The sequence below is a fragment of the Triturus cristatus genome, chromosome 10 (assembly GCF_964204655.1).
Source record: "Triturus cristatus chromosome 10, aTriCri1.1, whole genome shotgun sequence".
NCBI lineage: Eukaryota > Metazoa > Chordata > Amphibia > Caudata > Salamandridae > Triturus > Triturus cristatus.
This window is the reverse complement of record NC_140593.1, coordinates 70,152,818-70,174,597: the sequence shown is the minus strand read 5'-3', so window position 1 is coordinate 70,174,597 and position 21,780 is coordinate 70,152,818. Positions and strand designations below refer to the sequence as shown.

General features: G+C 48.8%; 1 protein-coding gene across 5 annotated transcripts in view; it reads left to right on the top strand.

The window, feature by feature from the left end:
- TBC1D5 (TBC1 domain family member 5) overlaps positions 1-21,780 on the top strand; it is a 2,224,639-nt gene that overhangs the window by 1,012,063 nt on the left and 1,190,796 nt on the right. For all 5 annotated transcript variants that reach the window (XM_085630445.1, XM_085630447.1, XM_085630444.1 and 2 more), the window contains 2 exons: positions 16,863-16,952; positions 17,040-17,114. In XM_085630445.1, the coding sequence (XP_085486571.1) occupies positions 16,863-16,952; positions 17,040-17,114 (165 nt within the window). The remainder of the gene's footprint in view (positions 1-16,862; positions 16,953-17,039; positions 17,115-21,780) is intronic.

The following is a 21,780-nucleotide window of genomic DNA, read 5'->3' as shown; positions in this document are numbered from 1 at the left end:
GACCAATTACCTTTGACAGTCCACAGAATGGTTAATTCACGGCCATATAACATTGCCAGTAACAACTTTCCAATTTCAATGTTGCCTAGATTACCACCTGGTAGGCAGATATGAAGCAATGGGAAAGGCCTTCATCCATGAATCTTGGGAATTACTGTATAGATTTAGATGCAGGAATGGGGATACTGACGTATTTCTGAGCGGTACAGACTGCGAGACTTCAATAGGTCGGTCTCTAATTTGTCAGGATATTATGCTTCACAGGGCCTGTAATGCTTCAGTTTCAAACTTTTCCTGTCATTTGACGGGATCCCCAGCTGCCGTGGTTAATCCAGTGTTCAGGCTGCTCTCGAATGGGAGTTACTTAATGCTGAATGATCAAGGTTGTTGTGGTATGCTTCCAGGCATCGCATATGTAGTCACTGTAATGTCCAGGGTTACTTGTATGCAAGTATTATTTCCACCGACCCACACAGTCAGGGAGGTGCCGCTATGGCCTTCGTTGAATGTTTCCTTTATACAGTTTGATTTCTGAGCTGACTGAAAGCCATGCTTTTACAGAAGGACGTGCCCTTAACCTCAGCCCGAGAGACTTTTGATTTTCAGGTTGCAAGGTCCTTAGCTGAGATACAGGCACTAGTACAAACTAACAGCCCTTTCCATTTTGGACAAATGGTACAGCGTATCTTTAACATGTCTGATACAAAGGGTATAGTACACCTATTTAAGACCATAGGTTTTGGACTGTTAAGCACCTTTCAGACAGTCTTCAGAGTGATTCCAGGTTTTATACACTCCGTATTAGGAAGTGTTTTTGAAGGGTTTCTGCTAATCTTGCTACTGATAGTGGGTATCCTGATTAAAATGTGTCTGCTATGCAATGGACGTCCCAGTCACCAAGGAGATGGAAAAAACGCTCTTGGAGCAACGTTGCCGTGACCGCATGGTACTCCATCTAGCACACCTCGACTTCGGGAGCTAAGCGAGTCTTGGTTCCCATCATTCCAACCAGTCTGGATTGACTGTGTTTAGCCTTTTCTCTACTGCTTATTCTGCGGACAAGAATGCGTGTTGGACCTCTGTCTAACACTTCCATCGGTTGTGCCTCTGGATGTGGGTGTATTGCTGGACCCGTTAAAGGCCTACATAGTACACTGTCCTCCGTGTATTCCCATGTTGATATCAGCATTCTTAGTGATCACAGGATGCTTCAGCTCCTGTTGGATTGGACATCCGCTCTGCTGCAGGCACACAGGATTTGGATGTTTCAAATGCTTCCTCAGCATCGGTTGTGGGAACGGAAGATCACCTTTACTACATTGACCTGATCTCTGAGGGGTTACAGGGACCGTCGTCTGCAAATGCAAGCAGCAGTGATGTTGCATCTCCCGCACAGGACACACAAACATTTGGCTCTCCATGTGCTGGGAAGAATTCGGCCTTTTTTCCAAAACAACCGAAATTGGAATTTTAAACACATGTTTTGTTTTCTCACTCTTACTAAGCATCATGGCTTTCAGACGTACTCAGTCGCTCAAACTATATGTGAACATATTTTAAAGGACTTGTAGAGCTTTTTAACACATATAAGGGACTTATTTTTTTTTTTTACATATACAACTTTCAGAATTTTTTTCAGCACATTTTAGCAATTTTTTTTTATGATTAATTAGAGAGACATTCCCTTTTTTAGTATATCGTCAGGTCAGATGAGGAGTGGGTGTTATGATTTACAATGTACCGCAATATAGACCTGGGCAGTCACCTAACATTTCACCTACATTTGCCCTGCCATTATGCTACATAACTGGTTTGGGCTGACCTTTTACCTAGTTAGGTGCTGCATAAATGTGTGGTTTTCTCCGAAAACTAGCCTAATTTATTATGCATGAGGATTCTCAGAATCACAGCAGCACTATCATCTTCTGCATAATAACTATGTATAAGTGTCATCCCCATCATAATCCTTGGCCGACATGACACAGCAAGGTAGAACTCTTTAGGGTACCGCTTGGGTATATAAGCACCATATCTTTGCCGGGGGCGAGTAGAGGAGAAAGACTTCCATGCGGACACGAGACGCTGAGGCTCCTGCATGCAGACACTCGAGCGCGCAGCGGTCTGACTTCCCTTGCGGGGTGTCCATCTCGAGACCAAGACGGGTTCTTTTGTTCTCTCACATCAGGTAATGGGGTTGGCTTTATCCTAGGGGGATTCTTGGCTATACACCTATGAACATGGTAGGTACACTTAGGTACATCAAGTTAGGGTTAGCATAGTAGTTGTATGCATTATTACTGTCATATGCTTATAAGCCTGCATATATATATTGTTTTAGCACTATGGTAGGATTCTACCATCTATTTACTCTGTTGGTGCTTATAACCATACACACCCATTTCTGTCTTATGGTTGTTGCAGCCCACATTCTACACTAGAATGACGCTGGTTCAATAAATGCTTATTGAAAACGTCCCCATCATTTATTCTGTGTATATCTCGGAGACAAAGTGAGCACAAGTGACTGTGCGAAAAGTAATGTACCATTTCCCTGATCCCTGAAGCGTCGTCCTGTTCGATAGTTGCCAGGAACTATTCTCTCCTTGGTAAGAGGAGTTTACAGTGGCACTGTGAGCTAGCTGGTATGCAGGCGAACATACCTGGCGAGGGTGTTTGGAATCAGTCTGGACACAATCCCACAGTTCGTTGTCTAAACGTGCAGATCCTATATAGATTTATAGCAACTACACAACAGATCTGTCATTTTTGTCTATCCTTTTACCAACCACAGTGGACTATAGTACTTGGAGGCACACCTGGAAAACCACTAGTGAACAGGTTAACAGGAAGCTGGATCCTTCCCATCATTCTGTCCACTTCGTCCTGGTGGATGCTGGACTGTGGCCTACCTGAAGGATCGCCGCTCTGTCTGCATCCCTCAGACGTGCCTGACCGACTGCTGAGTGCAGCCGGGAAGCTCATGTGGAGATCTAGTGCCATCTGCTTTGGGAGCTCAAAACAGCCTTCTCCCCCTTTTTGTGGCTTCTCCTGGGCATCTACAGGAATGTGGGTTGTGTTGATGGGAGCAACAACATTGCAGTGTCAAACCTGAAGAGCTAAAGTGTGACCCCATTCCCACCATCCACACCAGTTGACTGTGAAAATGTGCAGCAGGCCCCAAGATACAACCTCCATGTCACATTCCATGTTATAGGAAAATAACCATTCCATAGATTTCATCAAGCCTGATTGGAGGCGCAATAAATCTTGTTGAACTTCCAGTTCCTGTGTCTGTGGTCATTCAATGATGGAGCTAACTTCCACAAATTACAACCCCTGCTCCTGAGTTCCTGGCACTGGTGTAGTAGCAGATGAGGCTGCTCCCTGAATAACCCCGCAACCTCTGCATCATCTTTGACAGCAAGCGATCTATGAAGAAACAGGTGAACGTAGTCTTATCCGCCTGCTTCCACACACTAAGCATACTCCTCAAGATCTTCAGGTGGCTCCCAAGCAACACCAGAAGGGCCGTCACGCAGACCCTCATCACCAGCAGGCTATACCACGATAACACACCCTACATAGGAATGACTACACGCCTCCTGAAGAGATTACAGATAATGCAAAACTTAGCTGCAAGATTCACCCTCGACCTCCCCAGACAGACCCACATCACACACCACCTCAACAAGCTGCACTGGCTCCCGATCCAGAAGAGATGCCAGTTCAAGATGTTGATACAAAGCCCTGCACAACAAAGGACCAGCATACATCAACAAACACATGACCTACCACCAACCAACCACACACCTACGATCCACCTTCCTCTTAAACGCAGACACCTCCATAATCCACCGAGGCAACAGCGGAGGAAACTCCTTCTCACACAGGTGATTTGCCACACTTTATAAATCCTTGATTTATTGATTCAGTAAATAAGATATATGTTAACAAAATTCACATTAATTCACACCTGCAGTTAGCATGACAAACTCCTCCCTATGCTGGTTTGGAGAGCAAGTTTTAGGATTTTTTTTTTCCAACGGCTCCTCCAGATATAATAGATGTCCATCTTCCCACATCAATTCTATCTAAGATTAGAGACTCTGGAGTTATATTCTGTATAGGAAAAAAACCTCTGATTATCAGCCTCCTGGCTGTAACCCATAACTTGCTAATTACTTTTTTTATCAAAAAGTAGATTACCTGGTGTCACTCTTTGATGGCTAGCTCCCCTTTTATGCTAATTGTTTTATACTATAGATCAATCGTGTGTTCGTTTTTCTTTTTTTAAATTTTTTTATTTTATTTGTCTTTATGTAATTACGCTGTATGTCTGTTATTCTTTTTATGTTTTCTGTTTCTCTCCTTTATCCTATCTAAAGCACCTGCCACTCTGGGTTTGGTTCGCGCTATACAAAAATACAAGTAAATGGAGCAGATAGTGGGTGTCATCAATAATCTGAAAGAGAAATTTATTTATTGATTCCTTACCTTAGAATTACCCCCAGGCTTCAGACTGGATCCAGAGAATTTTTTATTAGAAGTACCCCTGCGTGTTGGTAAGTGGTGTCGTCCGACTCCGCATCCATTGTCAGCGTCATGGTCGCCGGGATGATGTCGCTGTGTCTACTTAGATGCCGCTCCTGCACGCTGATGTCAGTTTTCTTTTTCCGCGCCAGTCTGCGCAGATCCAGAGAGAGCTACCCCTTTAGTCACTTTTTGACTAAACTTTTTACGTCGGACCGGCTTCAAGCCTTGGGAGGCCTGTCACAGGCTGATGTTGGTTACGGACCCACACCTAGTGTGCCTTTGGTGTCTGGAGCGCGAATACGACCCGAAGTCATGCTCCGACTCCCGGGCCATGAATCCTAAGTCTTTGCGGGAGCAGTCCCGAAAGCTCTTGGAGGCCAGTGGGTTGGCTTTGCGTTGCTCACGGTCTCATTCGAGGGGAAGGTCTCGAGACCGTTTGCGGAGCCCCCACACCTTGTCTTATTCAAAGTGTTCGAAATTCTCGGGTAAGTCGAAGTACAAGAAGAAGGCGAAGTGTTGTCGCTCTAAGGCTCCGTATCCGGTCCCTGATTCAGGGACGAGACTGCGTCTCCCCCCCACATCCCCCATTTCCAGGAGCTGGCGCCTCCTCTGCCCAACTTCGTACATTTTACAAAGCCTCCACCTTATCTTTGGGCAGCCCGACTCCGCCGGTGCACCTTTGGGCCCTGCTGACCCAATCGGGGGTCCTGGGCCTTCGATACTGGCAGCTCCGGCGCCAGAGAGCCCCTGTGGTTCCAGGCCTGGATCTGATCGACACCGGTCGATCTCACCTGACCTTCTCCGGCGTCAACACCCCCGGCCGATGATGGACCCGCAGCCGGACCGACGTCGAACCCGACACCAGAGGGTACTTTTGTTCCCTTGTTTATCTCTGGTGTTCCCTATTGCCCAGAAGGTGCCGATGAGGATTGGGAGGGTTCGCTGGTCCCTTTGGCAAACCAGCTTGAAGAGCCCTACTGGAGATTGGACCTGGGTGGCGCCAGTGGTCTGGACACTTCACCAGACCTTGGCATGCTTTCTCCTCCTACCGTGGCTACAGAGGAGGGAGCATCTTACTGTGGTGGTGCGAAGGTCAGCCGAGGCCTTGGGCCTGGAGCCCCATTCAGTGGCAGTCAGGACCAATCTCCTGACAGAGGTGCTTCAGCCTGCGGCAACCTCCTCTGAACCCCTTCCACCCTTCAACAAAGCCCTCACTGACGTCCTTGTGGGCATCTGGTCCAAGGCCAGCACAGGGGCTACTGTGGAAAAGACGATTGCCCTCCGCTACCACCCTGCTCCGGGTGACCCAGTTTTCCCCACCCAACACCCTTTTCCCGAGAGGTTGGTGGTCCAATCCTCTTCTTCCAAGGGCGCATTCCCTTCTGCTCCTCCAGGCAGGGAATTCAAGAAGCTGAATCATCTTGGGAAGCGCATGTATTCTTCCTCCAGCTTGGCACTGCGGTCCGTGAATACCACATGCCTCTTGGGCCTATACTCCCATGCTATCTGGGAAACAGTCACGCAAGTGCTGCCTCAGTGCCCGGAGGACACCCTGGCCATTATCTCCTGAGCAGTGGCAGATGGGAGAGATGCAGCTAAATTCAACTTCGATGTAGACTGGATACCACTGACTCACTAGGCAGAACGATTGCCATATCGGTAGCCCTTAGGCGCTATGGCTGGTTGAGGACGTCTGGCATGTCCTGGAATGTACAGTCCACTTTGCTGGCAATGGCCGTCGCATTTTTGGCGACAAGGCAGACTTGATGCTCAAGCACTTTAAAGATTCCCAGGCTATGGCCAGATCCTTGGGCCTCGCATCCCGTCCACCCCAGTATGCTTTTTGCCCTTTTTGTGGCTACGGAAGGGGCACACCACCACGTCTAGCCCAGCCTAGCCACCGGACCACACACACTGCCCAGCCTCTGCGTATCCTTGGATGTGGGACCCTGCGTCCTTGCGGGTTTGGGAACCAGCGGGCAGGCCACCCCCCCTTCGTGCCCCCCCCCCCGCAGCAGCCTCCAAACCCTCCTAGTCCGACCCTTAAGGGCCATCAATGGTCAGTTGGTTGCAGGATTCACCATCACCTCCCCCACTGGCAATACATCACGTCGGACAGGTGTGATTTGCAGATAGTCAGATGGGGCTACTCCCTCCCCTTTGAGACTGCCCCTCTCTCCATGCCACCGTCTTTCAATCATATATCGGAGAATCATTTGGCGCTTCTCCGCCAGGAAGTCTCAGCTCTGTTGGCCAAGGGAGCTATCAAGTGTCCCTGCACCAGAAGTAGGTTGTGGTTGCTATTTTCACTACTTTCTGGTGCCAAAGGAGGACAAAGGCCTGCGTCCTATTCTAGACCTCGGGGCCCTCAACCGCTTCCTCCGGAAGGAGAAGTTCAAAGTGCTCACATTGGCTCAGGTCTTGTCTGCCCTCGACACTTGATGGTGGCATTAGACTTGCAAAACACCTATTTCCATATTCCCGTCCTGCCAGCCCACAGACGCGAACTACGGTTTACTGTAGGCCACGAGCATTTTTAGTTCACCATGCTCCCCTTCGGCCTTACCAGTGCCCCTCGGGTGTTTACAAAAGTGATGGCGGTGGTCGCAGCTCATCTGTGCAGATCAGGGGTTCCAGTCTTCCCCTATCTCGACAACGGGCTGTTGAAGGCGGGCTCGCCACCGCCTGTTGTCTCCCACCTCCAGACTACGGCAGAACTCCTGCACTCACTGGGGTTCACTATAAACGTGCTGAAGTCGCACCTCACTCCCTCTCAGACGCTCCCTTTCATCTGAGCTGTTCTGGACAGTTTCGGGCCTATCCTCCCGAGCAGCAACTCGGATACCGATGTTTCAGCTTCTATCCTGAATTTCAATGAGAATAATCCTGAGGCTGTTGGGACTCATGGCCTCCTACATCCTGCTTGTGGATTCTGCCAGGTGGTATATGCGGGCTCTGCATTGGGACCCGAACTTCCATTGGTTGCAGCATCTGGGGAACCATTCCGACTATGTCCAGATCTCGGAGAAAACTGTTCAACAACTGCAGTGGTGGTTAACGGACCAGGAGTGGGTCAGACGCAGATCCCTCTCCCTTCCCCAACCAGAACTCACAGTGGTGACCGATGCATCTCTCCTGCGACGGGGCGGCCATCTAGGAAAGGTGGAGATCAGAGCAGTCTGGTCTTCATCCGAGTCCGGGCTCCATATCAACCTTCTGGTGCTTTGTGCTATCCGCCTGGAACTGAAGCCATTCCTTCCCTCCCTCAAGGGGAAGTTAGTGCAGGTGTTCACAGACATTACCACCGCCATGTGGTACTGCAACAAACAAACAGGGCGGGTGGGGTTGTGGACCCTATGTCAAGAGGCTCTTCACTTTTGGACGTGACTGGAACATCAGGGCATAAATCTGGTGGTTCAACCCCTATCAGGTTCTCTGAATGCCAGGGCAGACAAACTCAGCAACAGGTGCCTGGTAGATCACAGATGATGTCTTCACTCTGAGGTGGTGCAAGGTCTCTTTCAGCGGTGGGTAGAGGCTTGCTTAGATCTGTTTGCCACAGAAGAGAATCAATGTCAGCAGTTTTGCGCATTGGAGTTTCCAAGGGGGCACTCGCTCGGTAACTCTTCATCAGAAGTGGAATTGCAGTCTCCTGTACGCCTTTCCGCTTGTACCACTTCTGCCTGAGTACTGAAAAAGATCAAGAGCGTCTGGGCCCAAGTCATTCTTGTGGCTCCGGACTAGGCACAAAGAGTCTGGTACCCCGAGCTCCCGAGTATGGCCATTGATCCTCCAGTCAGACTGCCCCTTTGGAAGGATCTTCTGTCGCAGCAGGGGACTGTCCTCCACCTGAACCTGTCCAGCTTCCACCTCCTTGCGTGGAGATTGAGCGGTGTCAGTTGACCGCTTTTGACCTTCTGCCCGAAGTCTGTAACGTCATCTTGGCAGCCATGCGTCCCTCCACTAAAACGGTAAACGCCTGTCGATGGAATAAGTTTGTGGCATGGCGCACAGCAAAGGCTGTGGATCCCCTTTCTGCCACTCTTTCTGCAGTTCTCTTATTCATCCTTTCTTTGGCCCATTAGGGCACTGCTCTGGGCACTCTAAAAGGCTATCTTGCAGCTATTTCTGCTTTCCTTCGGCTACCAGATGAGCCTTCTTTATTCAAATCCCCTATTGTAAACAGATTCTTTAAGGGCATTATTAATCTTTTTCCTCCATCTCCTTTCATAATTCCCCAGTGGGACTTGAATCTCGTTTTGACTGCTCTTATTTGTGCTCCCTTCGTGCCTCTTCACAACTGTGCAATAGGTCCCGCATTATTAAAGTTTGAGCTGTTGGCATTGCTAATAATAATGCAACACCAAAAGCAGCTCAAAGATTCAGTAATGTGAGACCTAATGCATTGCAATTGTTTTTTCTGTTGTTTTTTTTATATAGCACGAACTTGAGTGAAAGGTGTGTATTTATGTTGCATTGAGTACAGTGTAATTATGTGTTGTGTTATGTGGCACAGAGCAGTATTGTGTGGAGTGTATTTATCTTGCATTAAGTAGAGAGTAATTATGTGACGTGCAATTATGTAGTACTGAGTGGTATGTGGAGTGTATTTATGTTGTATTTAATACAGTGTAATTATGTGATGTGTAATCACACAACCACACCCATCCACACAACCACACACATAACCAAACACAACCACACACACACCCACAACCACACACAACCACACACACAACCACACACACAACCATAACCACACACAACCACACACACTCAACCACAACCACACACTCAACCACACACACTCAACCACAACCACACACTCAACCACACACTCAACCACACACTCAACCACACACTCAACCACACACACTCAACCACACACACTCAACCACACACACTCAACCACACACACACTCAACCACACACACACTCAACCACACACACACTCAACCACACACACACTCAACCACACACACACTCAACCACACACACACTCAACCACACACACACTCAACCACACACACACTCAACCACACACACACTCAACCACACACACACTCAACCACACACACACTCAACCACACACACACTCAACCACACACACACACTCAACCACACACACACACTCAACCACACACACACACTCAACCACACACACACACTCAACCACACACACACACTCAACCACACACACACACTCAACCACACACACACACTCAACCACACACACACACTCAACCACACACACACACTCAACCACACACACACTCAACCACACACACACTCAACCACACACACACTCAACCACACACACACTCAACCACACACACAACAACACACACACAACAACACACACAACAACACACAACAACAACCACACACAACTTAATGGAATCGGGTAACGGAAAGAGAAAGAACTCTATCCAAAATCACACGTTTTCAGTCCAGTAAGAAAGTATGACTTAGCCCCACCGAGTCCTTGTTTTGTAGCTAAGCAGATACAGTCCATTATTTCAGTAAGCCTGACGCAACATTAGAAAAAGAGAAGTATAGTGCAATTATTAGGCACGCGTTGTTTACCTTGTAACCGCGTAAATATTTGCAGCTCATTTTCATATTTTTAGGTCTCGCCTGAGCCAGCGCTTTAGCGCTGCTCTGGCGAGAGCTATAGAAAACGGGGATTTGGAAGTGCAAACGAGTGCTTTTCAGGCCCCCAACTACAGTGCATGTGCGCCGGTCGCGCGCACCATTTGACAGCCTGCGTGTACATTTCGCGGGTGCTTTGATGTTCTCAGTGAGCCGCGCGGCCACTGCGAACTTCAAAGCGTCCGCGAAATTATTACTTTCACTTTAACGTTCGCACCTACTTGGCAGACTGGTTCTCTGTTGCTCTTTCCTCCTCTACTCTCTCTCCTCAGAGTCCGTCCCTCCCCCTGTTGCAACAGCTGGCATTACACGGGGAGGGTGGCTCTTCGTGCCTACCAAAAAACAAGCATTGGCATAGCCAATAGGTCTCGCTTTTGGGACCTTGTAAGTATTTAGTTATGCAACTGTTGCATAGTTAAACACTTATAAGGTCCCAAAAGCGAGACCTATTGGCTATGCCAATGCTTGTTTACCTTGTAACCGCCTTCACTTATTTTACCTTGTAACAAAGTAAATATTTGCCGTGCATTTTCATTTACTTTGCCTTGTAACCGCTATTTTACCTTGTAACCGCGTAAAGATTAGTCACGCATTCCTCCCAATTAAGCAACAAACTGTATTGCAGCCGCAAAGCCACAAGTACAGTGATCGCAAAACTGAAAGCAAAGCCACAAGATGCATTTGTTTTACTGTCTGTTTCTTCTTTCATAGTGTATTCATCTTTCTCTTAGTTTGTGCGTTTCTATCTCTCTCTGTCTATCTGTGTATCTGTCTTTGTATATGCTCCTCTGTGCCCGTCATGCTCCGCTATGTGTCTACCTATGTGTACACTGTATTTGCGTGTATGTATCAAACTCTATTTGTGCCTTTTAGTGTTTATAAGTCTGTCTTTATCTCTACCTCTGTTCTCTTTGTCTTGCTGTCTCAGTTTCTAGCTTTGTGTATGTGCCTCTGTTTGTGTATATCTCTTTGCTTGTTAATCTCCTTTTCTATATGTGTGTACGTCTGTTTTCCTGTACCTAGGTCTAGCTCTGTGTATTTCTGTCTATATGTCTATAACTTTATTTGTAAGCAAGCGCCATTTTAGATTAAGGGAATCGGGTAACAGAAAGAGAAAGAACTCTCTCCAAAATCACACGTTTTCAGTCCAGTCAGAAAGTATGACTTGGCCCCAACGAGTCCTTGTTTTGTAGCTAAGCAAATACAGTCCATTATTTCAGTAAGCCTGATGCGACATTAGAAAAAGAGAAGTACAGTGCAATTATTGGCACGCATTGTTTACCTTGTAACCGCGTAAATATTTGCCGCGCATTTTTCATTTTTTTTACCTTGTAACCGCCTTCATTTATTTTACCTTGTAACGAAGTAAATATTTGCAGCGCATTTTCATTTACTTTGCCTTGTAACCGCATTCATTTATTTAATCTTGTAACCGCGTAAAGATTAGCCACGCATTCCTCCCAATTAAGCAACAAACTGTATTGCAGCCGCAAAGCCACAAGTAAAGTGATCGCAAAACTGAAAGCAAAGTCACAAGTAAAGCGATCGCGAAACCGAAAGCAATCACTTTTGGAAGCAGAGACAGCCGCCAATGGTGCGCGCGCGCCACAGACAGCCATATGCTTTCAATTATCGCGCCCGTGTCTGGGCGCGATAATTGAAACCAGATGGGCTTTAGTGCTCGTAACAGACACCAATAGGCCGTGGGCGGAGCGATCCACCCACCTTTGGCCTATTGCGTGCTCTGTCTAAAAAATACAGCCACTAAAAGCCCAATAATAGAAGACAAAACAAAAAACACACGCACAAGCGTGTATGATTCCAGGGTCCATTTCTGAACCCCGGACAAAAGGACTCTCGCTGCGCGTTCACTGCTGCGCAGTGCAACGCTAGGCGCGAGACCTAAAAACGATGACCTGGAATCAGGCCTGAGTAATTGCTAGTTGTAGGAGAGTAGGATCTGTTTTACATGGGTACCCCCACTTTTTGCTGGTGTTTCACTGTTTTTCGACCTTAGTCTGGCAGTGGCCCTGCTAATCAGGACCCCAGCCTAGCTGCTTCCTCTCTAAAATGGTTTCCATGTACATTAGGTACATATCTAATTAGATTCTGGAGTGCCGTATAAGCCCCTAGTATATGGTATACTATGTACCTAGGGCATAGGTACCTCAGAGGCCTACCAGGGGCTGAAGCATGTATTATGCCACCCCTGGGAAGCACGCCAAAATGACACTACAGGTGTGCTACTGCAGCCTGGGTAAGGTGGTGCTTGCACCCCTTACAGTGGTATAGGCTACCTATATCACTACCATTGCACACACATACAAAAACCTATAAGTCACACCTATGGCAGGCCTGAACAATCCTGAAGGCTGAGTTCTTTGTTTTTATGTGAGAGGTTGCCCCTGCATGAGCAGAGCCCCTCTGCAGTGTACAGAGTATCTCCTCTGAAGCTGTTTGTGGTGCAGCCTGACCATATACTCTGAAGTGCATTATAACCTCGCGGTAAATGCTAACTTTGGGATAGCTGCACGGAAACATGTCATGTTTGGTGTCAAACGCTTTGGAATACTACCCCCCCCCCCCCCCTCCGCAGACAGGCAGATGTGTATTGGGGATGGGCGGGAGCACTCTCTGGTGCTTTGAAGTCCTGCACTGGGGGCACACTTGGTGTCCCTGTGCATAGTCCAGTTCAAACCGGTTGCAGGGGCTACCTGCCCCTGCTCTGGTGCGAAACTGGACAAAGGCATTGGATGTAACCACCCCTCTTTCCAAACCCTCCCATAGGTGGGTCCCTAGAGTATGTCCAACCCCCAAACTTTGTATAAGTATGGGAACCCAGTCCTTGCGACTTTAGATTACCCTGGACAAAACTCTGCAATATATATCCTGGACCTTCAACATTCTACTTTTAACTAGAAGACTGAAGAAATCTCCCTTGGGGTCAAGGAGTGACTCCCCTGCTTGGCAGGCACCAAAGAAGCAACTGACCGGTCTGCATCGCTGAAGCTCCCACCGGACGCCAAAGTCTTTGCATCACCAGAGGTCGATTTCCAGACTTCCCCAAGGCTACCCTGAGTCCACAGCAAAGCTGAGACCCGTGGCTAGCCTGGGTGACGTGGAACCGTGACCCCTGGAAACCGTGAACTTTTGCAGCAACATCATCTTCCTGTTCTTCCTCGAAGTTGTGCTTTAGGCTCCGAGTAGCCCCAGCCTTGAGCATCTCCAGCACCGAAGATTTCTGGCCTCCACTCCACGAGTGAACCGTGGGCCAGTTTCCAGTGCGACCGCTCGAGGCTCCTTCGCGATCTCTAGCCCGTTGGCTAGTAGGTCCCCACAAAGGCATCTCCTCTTCTGATTGGGCTTTCCTGATTGCTCCAGACGTGCCCCGACTTACCCTCGCTGGGTGAGTCCCCCAGACCTTGCTGGTCTGCACCGCAGTCCTTCCTTTGATTTCCAGTGACTTGCCGTTGCCAAGGCTTGTTGGGTCCAATCTGGTCGCCGACATCGCAGCACTCGACAGACTTCGTGGGACAGCTCGAATCCAGCTCCTGGTCGTCATCGGCGCCTCCTGGACCTCGTGGCTGAAGAGTCAAGACACCCGTCAACTCACCTGAAGCACCCGACATGTGTGGGCATTGGTCCATCCTGCCCTTGGTCACTGGTAAGTGACCCAGACTCTGTCCCCTCTGCTTTCAGGTTCCTTCCATCCTAGATCCAGGCTTGGATCACTTCGGACACTTCTCCTCTTCTTGGCAGCAGCACTTCTTCGCCAGCTTCCATTAAAATTGACGACGCGACCCGACACCAAAAGACACCTATGCACCCGGCTTCCCTGGGTGAGGTAACACGAGTACTCCGGTGCTCCCGTGGGTGCTAGCCCTAGAACTTCCTAAGTCCAAAAGGGTTTGGTCCTGACTCATTTCTAAGTGTCCCTAATATTTAAATTTCCAACCATGACATTGCCCATGGAAGCTAATGGGAACCCGCGGCTGTGTTCACACACTGCACACGACCCCTGTGGGTCCCCTGTGTCGCTACCTTGGGTGGTTCCTTGGGGTCCCAGCTATTCTACAGGCTCTACGCCTTGTCTAGTTTATTCATGGTTCTTATACCACTTTATTGGTATATGGTTTGGTACGCCCCTAGGGCCCAAACGTGTATTTGTGCTATTACTGTTGATTGCTAACTTGTAAATTAAGTACTTCGAACTCCAGCCTCATAAAAAGACTAGAGGGGTGTGTTTTATCTTAAATACATATATTTTAAATATATACCTGGTTTGGTTGTCCTTTCATTTGGTCATTCAAGAGATTATAGACTGGTAAAACAAGCTGCTTTACATTCCTTCAAGACTTAGCCTGCAGGCTGCTCGCCATAGCTACCACTAGGATAGCTTTCAATAAAGGTTGTCTTAAACCTATTCACCATAAGGGGTTGTTTGGACTGGTACAAGGTGCCCACTATAACTAGTGGACAGCATATACCAGGCCAACGTCTCACATTAGTGGTTGAGATTGAATTAAGTATTCAACCCATCACCTTTCTATTTTCCTTTGAGTGACCCCTTAAGCCGTTCTCAGGAGCTCTTGTATGCGATGGCGAGCCCCCATGTCCGATGTCTGGGGCAGAGGTGGCGTTGGTCCATGTTTCCGTGAAGGTGACGTCAGGCGAGAGGGTGTCGAGCAGGTCCCAGATCTCCGTGGCGTGTCTGTGGGGGGAGCGTATGTTGAGGAGAATGTACGTCAGGGCTTCGGTGTTGCGGGTGTCCGTCGTGGGTTCTGCGGTCGTGGGAGAGCTGTTGATGGTAAAGGATAGTCGGCAGTATCGGCAGGAGAACTGGCCGTGGGTGGTGTTCGGCATCGATCTCTGGCAGTGGTGGTTTCTCCCGGGGTTGAATGCGAGGAGGGTGGTGGTGTAGTGGTGGGGGGTCATGGATCCAGGGTTGCTGGCCGCGGTCGGGTTCGCGGGCGGGCACAGACGAGCTTGCCTTTGGCGCGTCCCCTGCACGTGAACGCGCAGCGGCCGCTATTAAGTAGGGGAGGTGGGTGGGTCGCGAGTGTGGGAGGCAGGAGCGGGGGCTGAGCAGGGTGGACGGGCCGCAGGGGCAGCAACAGCAGGAAACCAGCAAAGAAGAGATATAAAAATAAATAGATAAAGCTTAAAAATAAACTTAAGGGGGATCAGAGAAAAGAGTCCAATGCGTGCGAGTAGGGGACACCATGCAGGTGAGTAGCAGGAGCAGCGCTGAGGCTGGTGGGCGAAGAGGCTGGAGGCTGCAGGCGCGAACACCCACCTGGAGGAGAGCTGAGCGCTGCTGCGAGGCAACAAAGCTGCGGAGCTGCAGGGGAGAGAGTTAGCCCAGACCGGAGGTCATTCTTAAACTTTGAAACACTGTCTGGGCCTTGGTTGCATCTCATCAGTACCAGTTTAATTCCCAAATCTAGCAATAAGCATCAGAAAGGTGACCATTCCAGCTTTGCAAAGGGCATTCCACTGTGCAACAACACATGTCTCTGTATTTTTAGTAACTTTTGAACTGTTTGAGCTACATAGAATTTGTTTTGTAAAAATCTGCGGATTATGCGGCAGATGATGGATTATGTGGCAAATGCGGCAAATCTACAATTATGCGAAATCGCTGCGGTTGCACAATCCCAGTGGCCCTGGGTATCGTCCCCCTTCTAAAGGGATCACTGTGCCTTTCAGACTATTCATATTGTTATGCCTGAGGGATTTCCGTCTACATTCCACCCTTGTGCCTGAGACCATAGTATCCTTCCTTGAGACGGTCATAACCTACTCCTCTTCCCCTCTGTATATACTGTGTGCACATTTCGTGTATGTAGCAATTGTATATGTTAATGATCTGTTGACTCTAAGCTTCCCTCTGTGCTGAAGACACTGCATGCTCGGTGATTGTTCTAGTGGGGTGATGGCGCTCTAAGGCAGTACGCAAATATTATAGGGTGAACTTAGGCGTAAGTGCGGTGCAAAAGGGTAGGGAGAACCACCCCTCTCCCTAGATTGTGGCAAACCACAGACAAAGAACTTCAAGGTCCCCTACACACGCAAGTGGTACATAGAATTAAGTTAGTACAGTAATGATTGTACGAAAGAAAGAAACACTGTTCTTCCGCTGTTCATGTCTTTGTTGTGCGTTCCTTGGCTCAGTGTCTTAGGCTAGACTCTGGACCAAGGAACGCACAACAAGGACAATACAGCCTGGAGCCACACAGAGCAGTGGCTGAACAGTGTTTCTTTCTTTCCTACACTCATTACTCTAACTTATTTCTAGGTACCTCTAGCGTGTGCAGGGGACCTTGGAGTTTTTCCCTCTGTGCTGCTATCACTTGTACTTATACAAATTTCAGAGCGCTCTGAAGCCTGCTTCAGTTCACTCTGCATAAAACAAGTTTTCATTGGGAAAAAAAGATATTTTGGGGGGGGACCTCTTTTCCCACTAGTGTATGCATACGATGCTCTTCCAACCAGTTCCAAGTCTTTGCTTTTGTGTGAATGCAGCTCTTTCACAGGCACATGTGTGGCAGGGAAGGGAGTGTGTCTTTGTGGGATAAAATGAAGGAACTCTTTGAAATAACTGCAGTTCTCTCCCAAGGCGCACAATGTCGCATCGGAGACATTTTCTAATTCTCTTCGCTTCTTTCCTTTGGCAGCTGTTCCTAAATGTCCTTCCCCAAGACAGACGCCAGTGGCTCAGCAGAACGGCAGCGGCGCGGACGTGGTATCAAAGGATTAAAGAGATAGTAAGTTGATCTTTCCAGAGTGGAGCAGTCGCTCGCGCGCATGCCGGTGCAGACACCATCTTGATCATGCCTTTGTTTCCTTTGCAGCACATCACCAACCCACGGAAGGCTGCCGGGCAGCAAGACCTGATGATCAACAACCCATTGTCTCAGGATGAGGGGGTAAGAGCACTTCAGAAGTCCCCTTGAGGGTTGTGTTGGGGATTGAAAGTCCATGGACAGTTGCTGAGTTCCCCAACATGCTAGGCTGAGGAGTGCACTCCACCTTAATGTGCACATACACATGAGCAGGAGCAGGAATCCCCTGGGAAATGTTGGAAGTGCCCGGATCCCTTGCAGCGTAGGTCACCCTCTAACACTAATAGTTTTACTTGAAAAGCTTGATGCCTGATTTCGAGAGGGCGGTAACAGAGGATTTGCTATAAAACAGCCTCTGGAATACCCTGGTCCCGGCTGTAACAGAGGATGTACCATAGACTGGCCTCCGGAAGATCCTGGGCCCCATGGGACCATGCTTATTCTTTTCCAAGCTGTGGCAGGGCAGCAGAACCCCGTCTGGAGTGATTGGCTACCATGGTCATTGATTTCGGAAATGCTCGCCATGCTCATTTTCTCGAGTTTTCACCACAAGTAATTGTGGTGTCCCTAGCATTCAAGGCTGTTAGGGAGTCTGGATGTGTGTGTACTGAGAACATCTCAAACTCCCCCCGTTTGGAGGCACTTTCACAGTGCCCTCATTTGTTGGCAGAAATTCCACTTTCTGCAACTGGCATTGGTGCCTTTTCTGCCTGGTGTTTCACCACCAATGTGACTCATGTGCAGCCATTTTGATGGCAGAGCCTCCACCATCATGAAAAGGAGCTCCAAATATGGCACAATTTCCACCATTGGTGTGGAGAGAACTTGTGCACCTCTTACTGAACAGATGGAAGTTCCACTCGCAAAACCCGAGATTAGCCTGAAGGTTTCACTTTCTAAGCATGCAGACCATTTGGAAAGCCACTAGGAATCCTAAAATGTCTGCTGTTTAGTTGTCAGATGCAGCCTTCCTGAAGCAGGGACTGTTTTTAGAGCTCTGCGGCTCAGCGTTGCCCTATTTGTCTACAGGTTTCGGTCTCTTTTTTTATTTGCTGAGAGAAGTTCGGAATCGTGCAAACCCACAAAGGGTTCTCTCTGTGGAATCTGTATCAGTTGGACTTTTGAAAGGGACACTCCCAGTATATTATTCCAAGTGCTGAATCAATATGGAGTCCAAACCCATTTTAGAAGCCGTTAAAATATTGCTGCTTCCTCGGGTGGGTTTGGTAAGTAGCAAGAAACATTTCTGCGGGCGTGCACAGCTATTTGGACTGCTTGTGACCATAAAAACGTTTACACCACTTGCTTCATATCTGCACAAGATCAGACAGTTTGGTGAAGCTGAAGAACCAAAACTACAATGGTTGCTTATTGCCAGGATCTTGGCTTTCCCACATTTTGATGAGTGAACTAAGACTGGGTTCGGTCTTCAAAGACAATGTCCAATGAGTATGGGTTCCAATCCAGTTTTATTATCCCACACTACTAAAAACTTGGATTCTAAATTCTTCCAATCTTGTAAAGATAACCAAAGACAGAAACATAATGTCTAAGATCACACACCTTAGTCCCATTCAGGTACCAGCATTAAGCCCCCCCCCCCCTCCCCCCGGTTCCACAGTTTCCAAAATGGCCACTAGATCGCTGAAGTGGGGGAGGTTCTGATATCAAGATGCAAAGAAGGCTGTCCCCAGGGGTATGACACTGTTGGGGGCCAGGCTCAGATTTTAATGCCGTGTTTGTTATCAACATGTGTTGTTACAGTGGTAAAGGTGTGGTTAGATGTAAAAACAATTAATAAAAAAAACAACTTTCTAGACCATTCCCTTTTCAATTCCTCCACTATTCCTTTACAATCCACATAACAGACTAACATATCCACCACTCAAATTAAATTCACATTTCCCTGTACTAATTCACCACAAATCCTGTTTTGGGTTCGGAAGTAGCGTGCTACCCACCAAAAAGCGCTTCAACCCCTCATCAAGGGTAACAAGCACTATATAAATGCAATCCTTTCCCTCTTCCATCCCTCCACTATCCTTTTCAATCCAAATAACAGACTAACCTATCCACCGCTCAAATTAATTTCATATTTCACTATACTAATTCACCACTAATCCTTTATGGGTTCCGGAGTAGAGAGCTACTTGCTGAAAAAGCGCTTTGACGCCCCGTCAGGAGTAGTAAGAGATATATAAATGCAATTACAATACAATACATAAAGTGCAACCTTTTTTCAGAAGGTGACTGACATCCTTTCTACCCTGGGTTTGAGGGACAGATTGTTTCAGAGGGGACGGGCCTTTTTCACTTCCCATCGGAGCGAGATGCCAATGGCCTCCTTGTGTAGAAAGTCTTTTACGCCTCCCTTGATCGGAGTCCTTTGACTCCATGTCTCTGGACATGTATGGAGGATGCATATGCACACCTGTGTATGGTGTGGTTGAGTGTGAGGTCTTTGTGCTCATCGGAGGTCCGTGTGCGGCGAAGTCCAAAGGGTTCATCTTCAAACAGTGCAGGGGTTTGCAGGAGGTTGTTGTATGTGTGTTGCAGTGCAGACAGCGCAGGGGTTTGCACAAGGCTGCTGTGTGTTGCAGTGCAGACAGTGCAGGGGGTAGCAGGAGGCTGCTGTATGTGTGTTGCAGTGCAGACAGTGCAGGGGGTAGCAGGAGGCTGCTGTATGTGTGTTGCAGTACTGACAGTGCTGGGGTTTGCAGGAGTCTGCTGTGTGTGTTGCAGTGCAGACAGTGCAGGGGTTTGCACAAGGCTGCTGTATGTGTGTTGCAGTGCAGACAGTGCAGTGGGTTGTAGGAGGCTGCATGTTACATTGCAGCGGTATGCAGGAGGCGGTTGTGCATGTGTTGCAGTGCAGACCGTGCCGGGGTTTGCAGGAGGCTGCTGTGTGTTGCAGTGCAGACCGTGCAGGAGGTTCCACGAGGCTGCTGTATGCAGTTGCAGTGCAGACAAGGCGGGTTTACAGGAGGCTGCTGTATGCCTGTTACAGTGCAGGGGGGTTCCAGGAGGCTGCTGTTTGTGTATTGCATTGCAGGGGTTGTAGGAGGCTGCTGTATGTGTTGCAGTGCAGGGTTGCAGTAGGCTGCTGTATGTGTTGCAGTGCAGGGGGTGCACGAGGGTGATGTGTGTTGCAGTGCAGACAGTGCAGGGGTTGGCAGGAGGCTGCTGTATGTGTGTTGCAGTGCTGGGGTTGCAGAGGCTGCTGTATGTGTTGCAGTGCAGATAGTGCAGGGGGTTGCAGTAGGGTGATGTATGTGTGTTGCCTTGCAGACAGTGCAGGGGATTGCAGGAGGCTGCTGTATTTGTGTTGCAGTGCAGGGGGTAGCAGGAGACTGCTGTATGTTTATTGCAGTGCAGACAGTGTAGGGCGTTGCAGGAGGCTGCTGTATTTGTGTTGCAGTGCAGTCTAGGCATTGCAGGAGGCTGCTATATGTTGTGCTGTGCAGGGGGTTGCAAGAGGCTGCTGTATGTGTGTTGTAGTGCAAGGGGTTGCAGGAGGCTGCTGTATGTGTGTTGCAGTGCAGAGAGTGCAGGGGTTTGCAGGAGGCTGTATGTTATGTTTAGTGCAGACAGTACTGGGGGTTGCATGAGGCTCTTGTTTGTGTGTTGCAATACAGACAGTGCAGGGGGTTTGCTGGAGGCTGCTGTATGTGTGTTGCAGTACAGAGTGTGCAGGAATTTGCTGTATGTGTGTTGTGGTGAAGACAGCAGAGGGTGTTGTGGGAGGCTGCTCTATGTGTGTTGTAGTACAGACAGTGCAAGGATTTGCAGAAGGCTGCTGTGTGTGTGTTGCAGTGAAGACGATGCAGGGGGTTGCAGGAGGCTGCTGTATGTGTTGCAGTGCAGACAGTGCAGGGGGTTGCAGGAGGCTGCTGTATGTGTGTTGCAGCGCAGACAGTGCAGGGGGTTGTTGGAAGCTGCTATATATTTTGCAGTGCTGACAGTGCAGTGGTTTGCAGGAGGCTGCTGCATGTGTGTTGCAGTACAGTGTGTGCAGGGGTTTGCAGGAGGCTGCTGTATGTGATTTTTAGTGCAGACAGTACAGGGGGTTGCATGAGGCTGCTGTATGTGTGTTGAAATACAGACAGTGCAGGAGTTTGCCAGAGGCTGCTGTATGTGTGTTGCAGTGCAGACATACAGCATCATCCTTCAAACCCCTGCACTGTGTTGCAGTGCACGGGGTTGTAGGAGGCTGCTGTATGCGTGTTGCAGTGCAGCACGTTGCACGAGGCTGCTGTATGTGTTACAGTGCAGGGGTTTTCACGAGGCTGCTGTATGTGTTGCAGTGCAGACAGTGCAGGGGTTTGCTGGAGGCTGCTGTATGTGTGTTGCAGTACAGAGTGTACAGGAATTTGCTGTATGTGTGTTGTGGTGCGGACAGCAGAGGGTGTTGCGGGAGGCTGTTGTATGTGTGTTGTAGGTCAGACAGTGCAGGGGTTTGCAAGAGGCTACTGTATGTGTGTTGCAGTGCAGGGATTTGCAGGAGGCTGATGTATGTGTGCAGACAGTGCAGGGGTTTGCAGGAGGCTGCTGTATGTGTTGCAGTGCAGACATATGCTGGTATTGCAGGAGGCTGCTGTATGTGTTGCAATGCAGACCGTGCAGGGGTTTGCAGGAGGCTGCTGTGTGTGTGTTGAAGTGCTGGGGTTGTAGAGGCTGTTGTATGTGTTGCAGTGCAGGGGTTTGCAGGAGGCTGCTGTATGTGTGTTGAAGTGCTGGGGTTGTAGAGGCT